Source organism: Schistocerca piceifrons, chromosome 2, assembly GCF_021461385.2.
Source record: "Schistocerca piceifrons isolate TAMUIC-IGC-003096 chromosome 2, iqSchPice1.1, whole genome shotgun sequence".
NCBI lineage: Eukaryota > Metazoa > Arthropoda > Insecta > Orthoptera > Acrididae > Schistocerca > Schistocerca piceifrons.
The window spans coordinates 333,059,106-333,075,121 of record NC_060139.1 but is presented as its reverse complement, the minus strand read 5'-3'; the positions used below and the strand labels follow the sequence as shown (position 1 = coordinate 333,075,121).

Sequence of the window (16,016 nt, the reverse complement as noted above, 5' to 3'; positions counted from 1 at the left end):
GATTTTGAACATCATAAGTGGGAAAACATACTACCAAAAAATACCTAATTTGGTAATGATTCTCCCCCTCCTCCCAGTGAAAATGTATAATTCAAAGTAGCACATTCGTGGTAAGACGTGATCTCGTAATGCCACACTTCCTGATGTGCTATATCAGTAAATTATAATTTTAAATGCATCTAATCAAGAATGCATTTGGAATATCACACCCAGAAACTCGAAAGTATGCATTAATGTACAAGAAGCAAAAATATTTTACAGATAGACTATGGTATTTCACTGCCAGTATTTCCTAGTGACATGAGCAGTTATGTAATTTTGTAATGGTGTGTGTTTGCGGAGATTGCTTACCTGAAAACTAATGACATACTTGCTGTGTGAGACGTAGAATGTTCATATCCTGGGAAAAGATCTTGCAAACTGAAACCCTTTTGGTGATAAACTGATTAAAAATAAGTCTACATGTTCCAACAATCCAGTGATGAATCTGTCAGAATGGAGAAAATAAAAAAAAATCAGTAAGTATTTTCTCATGTATTGTTCCTTTCACGATTAATAATGCATTGATAATATAAAATTATAATACTTCTATGTTGGTATTGACTCATAATATGTAAAGATTTTCTGACTCCATAGAGGCCGAACAAGATACATGTGACCAAACAAGGTGAATTAATTTATTCCTTTCAGATAAATAGCTTTATAATATGGCACAGTCATGATCAAAATGTTCAATTTGTATATGTAATTTGGAGACAGTGCTATTAAGTATTGGCATCATTACAATTAATTGCTCACAAGCCTGGGTGAGCACCAGAGTGCAGATAAATTTCCTGGATGATCCTAATTCAAAATGAGGCACAGAAAATTGTTTTTACTCCTTTGTAAATAGAGAAGTGTTTTCACTGTGAAGTTTATCATTTAGATGTATGCTTTCTTTTATGAAACTTTCACATACATGACAAAATTGTTCGGATGTGTGCTGTAGTAATGGTATTCAAGGGATTTTGACCCTAGCTGTTGGACCGTGTTCATATAAGTAACAATCATGGTGACTACTTCAGACCATGACGGCTTTATTTAGTGAGAAAGTTTTCTTGTGTGGAAAACTGCACAAATATGTGCATGCTGACGACATTGCCAGTGAGTTACATTAATTGTGACATCTGTGAGAACTGTGGGGGAACTTTCGGGTTTGTATGAATGTACTGAAACCACACTTTACAAATAACAATGGTCATGAAAAGGAGAGGATAGCAGCACTTTTCAGGGTCTGATATTTGATGTGTACTTCTGTAGATTCATGTAACATACGATTTCAGACAATATAAATGAGCATTAAACACTTTTGGGAACAGACACAGCATAGGTTTTGGAGGTTTACCTTGGCTGCAAGTAAATACCGGAGCTCTCTCCAAAAGGCTCTCCAAACTAAAGTCCCAGTTTGGAGATAAAGTAACACCACCATCCCCTTTCCCATTTGTAAACCACAATCAGTTACAGCACAGCACTACATAGTACTTGTGTTGCTTCATGGACTGATAAGGGTGTGTTAAATGCCCTGTAACAACCTCTACTCTTTAAGGGGAACGAATGAGAAAATCACAAGGGGAAAATTCAGTTCTGTAGGGTGCTTGCTTGAGTGTCTCCCACTTGAGTTGATGTAATGGATGAGGTTGGCCTCCCAGATCGACCGTCATCTTGTGTTGAATCATGAACAACGTGGAACTTGGCACACCATTTCACAACAAGGGCTTTTGACAGACTTGCTGCCCCATACACGTCCATCATTCTATGATGAATGTATTCTAGTATTTGTCCCTTAGTAGTCAAGAAAAGCATAACAGCAGACCGATGACCGTTGCAGTCTGGTCCCTTTGATCCCACACGCACATAACAGCACATAGTCCTGACTGGATGCATTTGGTGATAATGACACCATAGTTCATGTTTCCGCATTTACTGCATGCATGTCAGAAAGACACAAATACCTCACTAATCTCTTGCCTACATGTCGGTGCTTATATACCCACATTGGAGTGGTATTGGGTTGCATATACGCTGCAGCAACATGCTCAAATGAAAACTTTTTGGTCGCCCATTTTATATTGCTGTTATCAACAATTTCATGTGCTCTCTTGAGCTGTATTATTTGTGCACTTCCTACATTTTGTTAAGTAAATATTATACTGTAAGGCGTAGAAAATTACGTTGGAGGAAAGGTATTGTGTGTTTCAGAATTATTTAAATTCAAATAAAAATTCACAAGTAAAACATTAGTTGTATTTAAAATGCTTTGAAGACCATGAAATTTGCTTTTATTCGCTATTTATGTAGAAACATTGTGAGCTCTTAAAGTCTCATATTTTGCTTGAATGGCTCTTGAAATTGTGTGTCTTACTGTGTTACTTCATCTCCTCCTAGACTAGTGGCAAGTCAGACCATTACTTTGTGCTGGGTGTGAGTGAACGGTACCAGAACGTGAGATGTGTGCTGTGTAAGGGAGCCAGGTACCCACCTACTGTTCCACGGCCAGCTGTTGTGGAACTGTCCTTAAAGGTAATTTTTTTCCTATCCAAACAGATGACAAAAGAGGATCATGTTTGCTATATTTAGCTGGTTTAATGTTGGTTTATTTTACTTCTGTAACCTATCACCTTATGTTATAGATATGGTAATTGAAATTGATATATTTTATGGTTACCTGTTGTACCTCCAGATCTTTGAGTCATTTAACACACACTTCATCATATTGTTAAGAAACCAGTGTGCTTAGCAGTAACATGTGGTACTTTTTTTTGTACAAAATCACCACCTATTGTTGAAACGTATGTTCTTAAGTAGACAGTTACTGGGTATTGTGAAAACATATCTACAATTGACATTTGCAGTCATGCAGGTGTGTTTGGGGTTGTATTTCTTGATTTTTATTTGGATATAGAGTAACTGACACAGAGGTTCAATAACAAAACAATTCTTACAGCACCAGGCCAGGAAATTATAGCTCGTGTGTGTGTGTGTGTGTGTGTGTAACTATAAGGTGAATGGCTATCTTTAGTTATTCTATATGTTTGTAAATAACAAGTCTTGATTGTCTACTGGATTTTTATTTGTGTCAGGAACATCAGATTACTAACTAACAGAAGAAATAGGAAGTACACATTATTGGAATAGAACTGTTCTATATGTATGGGCACATGTAACACAAATTGTATATTGCAAAACAGTGTGTGCTGGTTGGACTAAATTAATTCATGGAAATGGAAATGAGCGTTTGGCGTCATTGGTAGGGAGGCTCCTTACGGGGCAAGTCCGGCCGCCTTGGTGCAGGTCTTATTACATTTGACTCCACATTGGGCGACCTGCATGCAGGATGGGGATGAAATGATGATGAAGACAACACAACACCCAGTCCCTGAGCGGAGAAAATCCCCGACCTAGCCGGGAATCGAACCCGGCCCCCTTAGGACCACTGACCACTGACCATTCAGCTATTGGGGCGTACAATTAACCCATAAGTGGGTGATGTCAGTTGCCGTTAGAAGTTACTGACATTAGATCCTGAAGGTGGTAAACAGTTTAAAAGTAGAAAATAGATTTGAAATGGGTATAACACATGGCCGTTTTCTGCTGTAAAAAGGCAAATATCAATACTTCACAGAATCACACAGTTGCAATGTTAACAAAAAGGAATTCTGCAGGTATCCGGGGACCAAACGAAAACTGATACCTGTGGAAGACTGGTGCTGTTTTACCGAGTGAAGAAATACCTAAGGTGATTTGGGGGTAAAGAAAAGAGAAATTAAGGTAGTTGAAGTGATTATGGTGCAGTGTGGTGTTAACGCAATAAAGAAACCACACCGTTGTAGTATAAACAAAAAGGGAATATTGTATAAAGGGTGCAGAATAATGTGGAGAATAGCTTGATGTGATAAATCAATAAGACATCATGAAATTTATATGTAACCAAAAAATGACAGAAGAGTTCCTACAGACTACTATAAAAGAGTTGAAGAAATACGAGGGCAGAGGTAGAGGTGTTTAATTGTCAGAACATGATTATAATTGTCCACATTAGATCTCTTTTGACCTTGTTGTTCCCGCACACAGTTTGTTGTGTTAAGGGATTTCCATATTTCACAATTTTCGTGATAGTCAGGGGGCTAGTTCTTTTGATGGTAACATCCAGTGATAGTCTTCTGAAATTGAGCACATCACCACCTTAGGATGACCTTTGTGTACATAGCCCTTGATTACCATTAGGAGTTGCTGACATTAGGTCTTGTCTTCATAAACACAGTTGCAGTGATGTGTAGGACATCATTCTCCCTTTGTAGGCAATTAACTCCCGTCAGATTGTCGGTAGACTGACCCCAGCCACTGGTAGAACTTATCTGTGGTACTAAGTTTCAGATAGCCAGTGATAAGTGCACACATTTTGTTGAGTGTGACATGAAGTTGCTTATCATGGATGGATTTGTACCAGAGAGGTAAGGCAAGTTCACCAGTAGAATAGCAAAATACTAGTGCTTTTAAAAAATACCAATGCTGTTGTTTTTCCACTTGTGGTTGAGCACCTCAGTTTGAGCATACAATGTTCAGGGTGATATTGTTTCTGCCACTGACTTCGATTTTGGTGTTGACACAGTCTTGCTTGTAGTCTTCTGCTTATTCCCACCAACTCGTTCTTGCTGAAGGAATAAGTAGTCCTGAAAGCTAGCACTTTATTTATGTTTATTTAAATGTTGTATGCGTGTTTATCATTACTGCTCTAATTGATCAATGCCTGTAGCACACTGCTCACAAATTGTCTTGTTTTATTCAGAATATCAACTACTTCATAGGCCTGGGATTTCTAAAATGAAGGTACCACCAAAATAAAAGTAAAAATAAGGTCTAGTTACAAGGCTGTGACATAGAAGGGAGTAGAGAAAGAAAGAAGGGGAGAACACAAATGTTATTTTATGAAAATCATCTTCATCCAGGTGAAAAAGAAAGAAAATGGCTGGGGTAAATGGGACTTTTTAGGAGTTGAATAGGAAACTTGCTTGTGTCCTAGGTAGAGAGATACATAGCAGAACAGAATGTAAAGGAGATTGATAGCGAAATGCTAATGCCACACAGGATTTGCAAATCAGAAGTTAGAAGAAGTAGATAAGGCAGTCAACAACTTAATAGTAATGGAAGAATATACTAAAACTAAGAACTTAGAGAAGACAAACAAGGATATATATACAAAGAAAAAAGGAAGGAAATAGTGGACAAGAGGCAGAAACCTAGGGAAAGAAAGACAATAAAGGATGCAGCAAAATATAAAAGAGAAAGTCAGTAGTATCGAAGAGCGAAAAGATGTTAACAGCAATGAGGGAAATGGCTTGATAGGTGGCCCAAATAATGAAGCATTCATCAAGGACACAGGGTCTGTTTTGCAACACAATGAACCGTGTTAACAGAGTAAGCCTTAGCTTTGTGCATTCATTGTTACTGGCAGTGTAGTACTTCTGTTACTGGCATTGAAAACTGAACGGTTGTTCATTCACATCTACATCATACTCAGCAAGCCACCTAATGGTGTGTGGCAGAGGGTACTTTTGTACCACTAACTGAGCCCTCCAACCCTGTTACACTCGAGAATAGCACATGGGAAGAATGATTGTTGGTTAACGACTGTATTATCTGTAATTTCTTGAATTTTCTCCTCGTGGTCATTACGTGAAACATATGTGGGGGAAATAATATGTTGTCCAATTCTTCCTGGAAATCGCTCTCTCAAAATTTCAATAGTAAATATCTCCGTGCTGCACAATGCCTTGCTTGTAATGTCTGCCAGTGGAGTTTGTTGAGCATCTCTGTAACACTCTTGTGCCGACTAACGTTCTGTGACAAAACACGCTGCTCTTCGTTGGATCTTCTCCATCTCTTGTATCGGTCCTACCTGCTGGGATCCCAGATAGATGAGCAATGCTCAAGAATCAGTTGAACAAGTGCCTTATAAGCCACTTCCTTGTGGATGAGCTATATTTCCCTAAGTGTCTTCCTATGAACCTGAGTCTGGCATCTTCTTTCCCCACTATTTGTTTTATGTGGTTATTCCACTTGAGGTCACTCTCAATAGTTACTCCCAAATATTTTAAGGTTGATACTGTTTCCAGGGATTTTTCATCAAGAGTTTAGCTGTACAGGAGTGGATTTCTTTGCCTATGTATGTACAGTATGTTACATTCAGGGTCAACTGCCAGAGCCTGCACCATCCATCAATTTTCTGGAGGTCATTCTGCAAATCATTACTATCTTCTGGCGTTGCTACTTTGTCATAGACAACTGCATCATCTGTGAATGGCCTTAAAGAACCATCATTTATCTGTGAAAACAGTCCGAGTCCTATCACAATTCCTTGGTGTACTCTGGGTATTACCATTACATTTGTTGATTTTATTCCGTTGAGAGTGATATGTTGAGTTCTCTCTGCAAGGACGTTTTGAATCCAGTCGCAAATCTGCTCCGATACTCGATAAGCTCGTATTTTTTTTTACTTAACAGCAGTGCGTGACAGTGTCAAATGCCTTCCTGAAGTCAAGGAACACGGCATCAACCTGAGCACCATTGTCTACAGCACTGTGGATCTCGTGGAAGAACAGAACGAACTGAGTTTCATAGGATCAGATGCTGGGATAGCTCCTCAAGAAATGTCGTAGCTATTGTATTTTTCTCACCATTGTATGGTGGTGTGCTGCGTTACTTGTGGTACTAAAATTTTAAAGCAAATAGTCAGATAAACAATTGCTTGCCCTGCTATTACGTCAGTAGTGTCCTACTGAACCATGTTTAATAGTAGTCACTCTTACACGCACTCTCATCCCCCCACTGGTTATCACTTACTTAATGCGTGCTATAATAGTGATAGAAATAGTCTGAAAAGGCGTGAAAATGTACTGTGCCACACACGGTGTGCTTATTCATTTTTAAATTCGTGTGAAGAGGAAGGTTTGTGATAAAGTGGATATCTGAATTAGAGCCATAACTTTAATGTGGACAGGGTTTTGAGTGCACCTGTTCATGACATTATGAAGCAACAGAAAAACTGTATACAATCTACACTCAAACCAAGTGTATCAAGAGTACTAGCCTTAAAAATTTTTTTTGTTATTTACATACAACAGTTTAAGGAAAATATAGATTGCTACTCACAGTATAGATGACACATCCAGTTGCAGACAGCCACAATTAAAAGACACTTACTCATTAGTTCTCGGCCGCACCTTCGTCAATAAAAGAAAGAGAAACACACTCCATTCAGTCACACAAACAAGCACACCTCATGCACACATGACCACCAACTCTGGCAGCTTGGACGAGAATGCATTGAGGTCTGAGCTGCCGGAGTTGGCAGTCATTTGTGCGTGAGGTGTAATTGTTTATATAAATGAATGTTGTGGGGGTTTCTTTTACTGGTGAAGACTGTGGCTGAGAGCTAATGTGTGTCTTTTAATTGTGTCTGTCTGCACCTTCGCATGTCATCTGTATGGCAAATAGCAGTCTATCTTTTCCTTACATTGTTGATATTCCAACCTGGATTTTCTATTGTTTTTTATTGTTTACATTTTTGTAAGCTAAAAGAGAGCATCCACTGTTGTATTGTCAGTTGTTATGCCTTTTTGTTATAAGAAATACTGGAATATTTTGTTAATATGTACTTTCACAAAGGACAATTTTATATATTAATCTTTTGTATTCGGATATTGTTAAACCAGTATGCTATTTTATCCACTGTATTCAAAGCACTGTCAAAGCAGTTGGTCAGCTAACATTTTTTGAATCTCCAGATCCCACTCTGTGAAGAAGCAACTGAAAAGGCTGGGCTAGAAGAAAAATTTTGGCGGTCTCAGCTACTTTTGGGTGGTGTGGAAGCCCTAAGTAGAACTGATGACAACTACTTGAATGAAAAAGATGCAATTGAAACTACTATAAAGGAGACCATCATTAAGTTATTTGCTGTAAGTAAAATACATGTGCTAAGATTTTACCTTTAGTCAATAAAATTGTTTGAAAATTACGATATCCAACAACTTCTTTCCATTTGTATTTAAGGGTGAATAACAAATACTCTGTTTTTGTTCTACTGATTATGTTTGCTTTTACTTTATTCTCTTCTGCAGACAATTAATGCAGGCATTAAACAAGAGACATTGTTTTGAATCACTTTAATTTGGCTGGGAATACAAGAATTTGAAGTGAAATTTGTGTGGTAGTAAGAAATAATGGACATTTCATCAATTTTAATGTCATGGGATTAAAATAAATGCACTTGCAACATAAAACAAGTCCTATGCATACTCTCAATGACAGCAGGATCGCCCAGTTAAAGTATGTGACATATTTACAAAACATGGAAGGAGTAGGATATGCCAACTACAGTAAAACCCTTTTTCAATGAATCTCAGGGGACCGAAATATTTTTCATCTTCTGGATTTGCAATTCTTGTATTTCTTTTGTGTTTGCAGTTAAAATAATTGGATATAGGTTCCGCCTTTTATTTATAACCTAAAATAACACCAATAAACAGCATTTGGCACACCACAGTGACACATCTAATGGTTACCAAATCAGTTACTTCAAGGGCAGCTCCAAGCCAGACACCTTGTAGCATGCATTCCACTGACCCCAAACCACACCACCATTAGCAACTTCAGTGATGTCAAGCGAGAGCTCATTGGTGGTTAGGGTCAAGGTTTGTTGTATTTTCTGATGAAAGCTGGTTCTCCCTCAGTGCCAGTGAGGGACGTGTGTTGTGTAGGAGGAGGCCAGCTGAGTGCAAACAATCTATCTCTATGCTAGACACAGTGGACTTACACCTGGAGTTATGGTCTGGGCTGCAATTCTATGTAACAACAAGAGCATTCTCTTGGTTATTTCACGCACTCTAACTGTGAATTTGTATGTCAGTCTGGTGGTTCGACCTGTTGTGATGCCATTCGTGAATAGCATTCCAGGGATGTTTTCCAACAGGATGACACTCGCCCATATACTGCTGTTGTAACCCAGTATGTTCTAGAAGAGCGCCAACATGTAGCCTTGGCCTGCTCGATTACCAGATCTGTCTCCAGTCGAGACATCATCGGACGACAACTCCAGTGTAATCCACAAACAACATTAACTGGCATTGCATTGACTGATCAAGTGCAACAGGCATGGAACTTCATCCCACAAACTGATATCTAGCATGTGTACAACACAGTGCGTGCACATTTGCATACTTAAATTTAACATTCTGGTGGTTACACTGGTTATTAATGTACCAGTGTTTAACATCTGCAATTTACATTAACCTGTGATCTTCCAATGTTAACCCCTTAAATATGTTGCCTAGACAAATGTGTCCCCAAATTATTTTTTGTGTTGCTATTTTTTTCCATCTGTGTATATTCTCTTACACTGTCATATGCATACACTATTATATGTTATCTTTGACATTGTTGTATACTGCTTTTCTTCACTTTGAAACATAAATTACACCATTCACACTTTATGACTGACTTCCATAGCTTGCCTGCAAGAGTGGTCTGGAACAACGAGCAGCTGAACTTGGAGCATTGATGCCATCTCAGCAAGTTCTCCAGTTAGCCATGAAATATGCTACCAAAGTGGGCAAGCATCATCTTGCTGATCGCCTTTCTGAGGATGCTGCTAAACGTGAACGTGAGCGCCTCACACCGGAGATTACTGCCATCATGTCGGGGAGTGGTGCATCTCACAAGAGGTACAGTGCTCTTAGTTTTGTTAGCTTGGGTGGTTGTTTTCTTTCTTTGTCTTGTTTTTAAGAAGAATGTGTGTTTTGCAGTCTAAGAAAGAATTACAAAAAAGGTAAATATGTTTTTAGGCTTTACCTAGAATACATTATGTTTTGGATAAGCGAATATATAGATTAACTACTCAAGAAGCTACATTCAGCATGTTTTGCACTTGAACCCAGTACGTTGTCCTCGATGACAAGTGTTCATCAAAGATTAGGTTATTGTCAGCGAAGCCCCAGGAAAGTGTGATAGGACAGCTGTTTTTCTCTATATATGTCAGTGATCTGGTGGATGGAGTGAACAGCATTTCACAACTGTTTGCTGATAACACTGTGGTGTACAGGAAGGCGTCATCCTTGAGTGACTCTAGGAAGATGCAAGATGACTTAGACAGAATTTCTAGTTGAATAGCAACTTGCTTTAAATGTTGAAAAATATAAATTAATGTGAATGAGTAGTAAAAACATCCCCATAACATTGGTACACAGAAGGAGTAATGTGCCGCTTGACACTGTTTCGTCAATTAAATATCTAACTGTAACATTGCAAAGTGATATGATAGGGAATGGGCACCTGAGATTGATAGTCGGGAGGCAAATGCTCAACTTTGCTTTATTGAGAGAATTTTGGGAAGTGTAGATCATGTGTAAAGGAGGCTGCATAGAAAGCTAGTGTGACCCTGTCTTGGAGTACTACTCTAGTGTTTGGGATCCCCACCAGGACAGGTTAAAGGAAGACATCAATGCAATTGAGAGATGTTATGCTAGATTTGTCACCAATAGGCTCAATCTCCAAACAAGTATTACGGAAATAGTTTGTGAACAAAACTGGGAATCCCTGGAGGGAAGATGATGCTCCTTTTGTCCAAAAATTTAGAAATTTTGAGATTGGTCCTACTGCTGCCAATGTACATTTCATTTAAGGACCACAAAGATAAGAAGAGTGAAATTAGGGCTCACCCGAAGTCTTATAGATAGTCATTTTGCCCTCACTCTATTTGCAAGGGAAAGTAAATGACTGATAATGGTATGTGGTACCCTCCACCATGCACCATATGGTTGCTTTGCAGAGTATGTATGCAGATGTAGAGGTATCGATCCATGCATTGGCCTAAGGGTGAAAGTGTTTCATTAGATTGCATACTTTCACTGCCTTTTGTCTTGTGATCTTATATCTTGGGGTAGTGCAGTAAATAAAGTATGTATTCAGATGAAGGAAGCAATAAGAACGTAATGTAAAGTAGATAACTGCACAGGCCTCTTTAATGGCATATTATGAAAAGGATAGACTGCAACTCACCATATAGTGGAGATTTCGAGTCGCAGACAGGCACAACAGGACTGCTAATCAAGTAAGCTTTCTTCTGAGATGGTCAAAACACAGCCCCATGTGGGTCCGGGGTTAGAATAGGCCCGAGGCATCCCTTTCTGTTGTAAGAGGCGACTAAAAGGAGTCTCTCACTTTCTGGCCCTATAAGTTCAGGTCCCATTTTGTGATATGACCTGCCACTTTCCAAATTCTACACAAGTGTGAGCCATATGGGGAGGAACGCCTTATGTGGTGCGTGAGTTATCCACAGTGCCCTTAGATTCGATTTCCTGAACCTCTTGTCATGGCTTTGCATCTCCACCTGCAATTCAACTATTTGGGCAAGGACACTTTCCAGGATATGTCATGTTCTCCCATTGTCTCCTGTCCTCTTTCACCTCCATGACAATATTGGATTTCTGTGCACCCAATATCCAGCACAGTAGCCAGCCTGTTGTGGTGGGGCCGTGATGTACACGTTTAGTGGTAGCCCCCTGACAACACAGGGATCGCACTGCTGATGCCTTAGTTGTAAACTCCCCGCATATGCCAAGGAGTAGATGCTTGTCTTCTTGGGGCATCAGGACTCCTGGCAACAGCCATCATGCCAGGTGTACTTTGCTGTGGCTGAGAGAGCCCCTGATTGGAGTGGTATCATCGTGGGTGACGTGCAATGAAGTGGACTAAGTCATCTCTTGCTGGTGACTGTGTGGCACCAGCAACATTATTTCTAATTACATAATACCATGTATAGTTGCTAGTGCCCTATTTTAAGACACTTGTAGTTTGTTTTTACATTCAGGATGAAATACTTGATAACCAGTTTGTGTGTGTATGTGTTATATATAGGAGCTGCCATTTGATAAAATTTCTCATAATTATCAACATATTTATTGACTGTCATACCATTTTTTAATTTTTCTGTATTACTTATATACATGTTTTGTGAATGACTCAACCAGCAGTTGTTTTTCTTCTCATCCAGTATCTCTCACAGATCCAGTCCAATTCTAAACACAATACTAAGCATATTGCTAAGACACGGGTGATTCATGTAAGACATTCACCTCAAATATTTACTGAAATATTTAAGTCATTAAAATTGTTGTAGGAGAGTTCTAGTGGAATGTAAATACTTTTGGATTAAAGGAGACCACTCACTAAAATGCAGAAGTGTTCAGTCATCAATAAACACACATCAAAAGAAGTAAGACTTGTTAGCTTTTAAAGCAATACTTGTTTGAGCTAGACTAACCCCCCCCCCCCTGTGGCTCAGAAGGGGTCTGCCAATTTGCCAGCTAGGAGTGCGATGGAATTGGGGGGAGGGGGGGGGTGATGGCACGTACACAGGAAAGGCATGTGATGCACAAGGCATGTGATGCACAGTTGTCGGAGCTGGTGGGGAACGATGCTTGCTGAAGGTGACGTAGGGGCAGGAATTTGGAGGGATAACAGGTTGTAGGAAGGAGAAACTGTTGGGTGGTGGAGGGTGTGGGAACAGTGAGATTGAGATCAGGACAATTACGAGAATGAAGGATGTGTTGTAAGGTTAACTCCCATCCGGATAGTTGAGAGAAGCTGGTGGTTAAGGGAATGACCTAGATGGGACAGGATGTAAAGCAACCGTTGAAAGTGAGCTTGTTATACTCTGCTGCATGTTGTGCCACTGGTGGTCAACTTTGCACTTGGCAACTGTTTAGCTTGGCCATTCATCCTGGTCAACAGCTGATTATTAACCGTACTAACACAAAAAGCTTTGCGGTGTGTGATGAGCCACAAGATTTGATGGTGTTTTGTACCTGGTAATTTTGTTGCCTTAAGTTAGTAAAATATGGTAGAGTGGGTTCCAACTGTCATTGTCACAGTTGGTTTTAAATGCAGGATAGCATTGCTAGTATGGAGTGATCTTGTGAAATAACAGTATAAGGAGAGCTGGCATGTATGAATTGGCAGGTTATTGCAGTATTGGGCTGACAGAACTGTATCTTGACCAAGCAAGTTTATTTGTAATTTTTGATGTGAACAACGGTTGTTATCAGACAGTGATATGATTTGTTTCGTATCTTGTGGCTAGTGTACCTGTTCAGAACCCTCTAAGGTAATTGAGTGGTTGCTGTATTTGTTTTGGGATTTGGCACTCTCTGAAGTAACTGAAAGGTTGCTTAACAGGCACAAGAGACTTTGACAGAACTTATCTTTGTCATGCACCATATGTTGCCTGAAAATTAACAAAGACCTTTACCTGATTTATTTTATGGTTGCATCATATTGGAACTATTAAGGTGAGCCTTGTGTAGAATTATCATTACTTGCAGAATGATTGTGGCGAGTGACAGTTCATATAGGACTTCAGTGGGGTGTGTTTGCCAACATCTGAAGAGGTAGAATTTTGCTTTAGTTGTTTAACTTCATAGTCTAAAGAGGCAGCGCTTTGATTTTTTGTTTGTTTGTAGTTTTTTATAATTCACTATTGTTGTTTGGGGATTCGTTTTGCTGGCACTCATCCATATCCGACAATAACCTGTTGTAAGAAAATATAAATCAAATAAAACTTTGATTAATGAAAATGTAACATGGAGATCCTGACTATTTTGAAGCAAAATAGAATTTGCCACTAATTATTATTGGAACCCCATAGAAAGAATGAATAAAAGAAAATATGTCTTAAAATTAGGCAGAGATATTAAGAATTTTCTGTAAGTTATTTTAGAGAATAACAGTTCAGAGATGCAACTTAACTTTGTTATATCTGTCTAGATGGGAATAATCTGTTAAACTATATTTGATGAAAAGAGATAGAAACTGAAAAATAATTAATCAGTGTAGGTCATAAGCAGAAAAGAAGTAGTTGATCGTAATTCTTTAATACAAAAATAAAGAAAAATACGTGTTTGCAGTTGGTAAATAACAGAGAGGATGCTAAAATTGTTTCAATGACTTGTCAGTAAACTTGAGCTGTGCTGTAAAGTTAGCATAAAGTACAAAAAAAGATGGAAGGTTTGCATTTATTACACCCATTTCAAATAACTGTAAGTAAAATAAATTTTATGTTGCTGGGCTTGCTTAATATTTAATATGTTTGCTATTGAGACCAGGGAGGTAGATTATATTGCGAGTATTAATAAAGCTTGAGTGTATTATTAGCGTAATTCAGCGATATAGTTACGGTCCAACTGCGCACTGTTACATGGTAATAACTAAACTATAAATAACTATATATCAATTATTATTGTGAAATATTGCAAATTATTATTGGGTCAAAAGAAGTAAAAAGGATCTACACTTACTAACTTGGTGTCTGAACTAAGCTGTAGTAAAATGTGCTTAATGATTTGTTGATTTAAATTCTATACTACAAGGTGTGTTTATCTGCACAAAAATAAACTTAGATATCTCAATTTATACAAATAATTAGGCCGGAAAACTGAAGTTATTGGCATTACTTTACTTCAATAGCAATGAATACATGTACTATAGGTGTGACATTAAGTATAAAGAAAAAGTAGTAGTACTGATACATTGTTTTGAAGTCTCCATTGAAAGAAATTCACAATTTAATATTATAAATTAAAACATATACATGCAATATGCTAACAGTATCTGGGTCTTTGTATTAGGTATGCATTCAGTCAGATACAAAAATGCGGAAAATTATGTAGTCAAAACATGTGCTGGAAAGGAGTAATGTAGGATCAATACTAGAGGAGCTTTTACTCACCACTTACGCACATAATTGATTATTTACAGAAGTTCTCCTCACAATAATATACACTGAGGTGACAAAAGTCATGGGATACCTTCTAATATCAAGTCGGACCTCCTTTTGCCCAGTGTAGTGCATCAACTCAATGTGGCACGGGCTCAATTGGTCATTGGAAGTCCCCTGTAGAAATACTGAACCATGCTGCCACTATAGCTGTCCATAAATGCAAAAATGCTGCCAGTGCAGGTGCAGGATCTTGTGCACAAACTGTCCTCTTGATAAGGCCTGATAACTGTTTGATAGAATTCATGTCAGGCAACCTGGTTGGCCAACTGATTTGCTCAAATTGTGCAGAATGTTCTTCAAACCAGTCGTGAACAATTGTGGCCCGGTTACAATGGTGCATTGTCATCCATAAAATTTCCATCATTGTTTAGGAATGTGAAGTCCATGAAAGGTTGCAAATGGACCTAAGTAGCTGAACATAACCATTTCCAGTCAATGATCCATGTAAACACAGTTGACATAATTTTGGACTGCTTGGATCCATGGCTTAGTGGGTCCTTGGCATACTCGAACACTACCATCAGCCCTTACCAAAAAAATTGGGACTCGCCTGACCAGGTCATAGTTTTCCAGTCATTTAGAGTCCAACTGATACGATAATTAGCCCAGGATAGGCACTGCAGGTTTTGTCCTGCTGTTAGTAAAGCCACTGACATCAATCATCTGCTGCCATAGCCAATTAATGCCAAATTTTGCTGCACTGTCCTAATTGATAAGTTCGTCATATGTCCCACATTGATTTCTGAGGCATTTCATGTAGTGGTGCTTGTCTGTTAGCACTGGAAACTCTATGCAAATGGCACTGCTCTTGATAATTAAGTGAAGGCTGTCGGCCTCTGCAGTGTCATGGTGAAAGGTAATGCCTGAAATTTGGTACTCTTGGCACACTCTTGACACTGTGGATCTCAGAATATTGGGTTCTCTAATGATTTCCTAAATGGAATGCCCCATGCATGTAGTTCCAACTACCATTCTGTGTCCAGAGCCTGTTAATTCCTGTTGTGTGGCCATAATCACATTGGAAACCATTTCACATAAATCACCTGAGTACAAATCACAGATCTGCCAGTGCAATGCACTTTTTTACCTTGTGTACATGATGCTATTATCATCTATATAGTTGCATGTATGTCATTGTCCAATGACT

General features: G+C 38.7%; 1 protein-coding gene across 2 annotated transcripts in view; it reads left to right on the top strand.

Moving 5' to 3' along the window:
* LOC124777295 (WD repeat and HMG-box DNA-binding protein 1) overlaps positions 1-16,016 on the top strand; it is a 209,301-nt gene that overhangs the window by 120,964 nt on the left and 72,321 nt on the right. For both annotated transcript variants that reach the window (XM_047252646.1, XM_047252645.1), the window contains exons 12-14: positions 2,425-2,559; positions 7,824-7,994; positions 9,544-9,758. In XM_047252646.1, the coding sequence (XP_047108602.1) occupies positions 2,425-2,559; positions 7,824-7,994; positions 9,544-9,758 (521 nt within the window). The remainder of the gene's footprint in view (positions 1-2,424; positions 2,560-7,823; positions 7,995-9,543; positions 9,759-16,016) is intronic.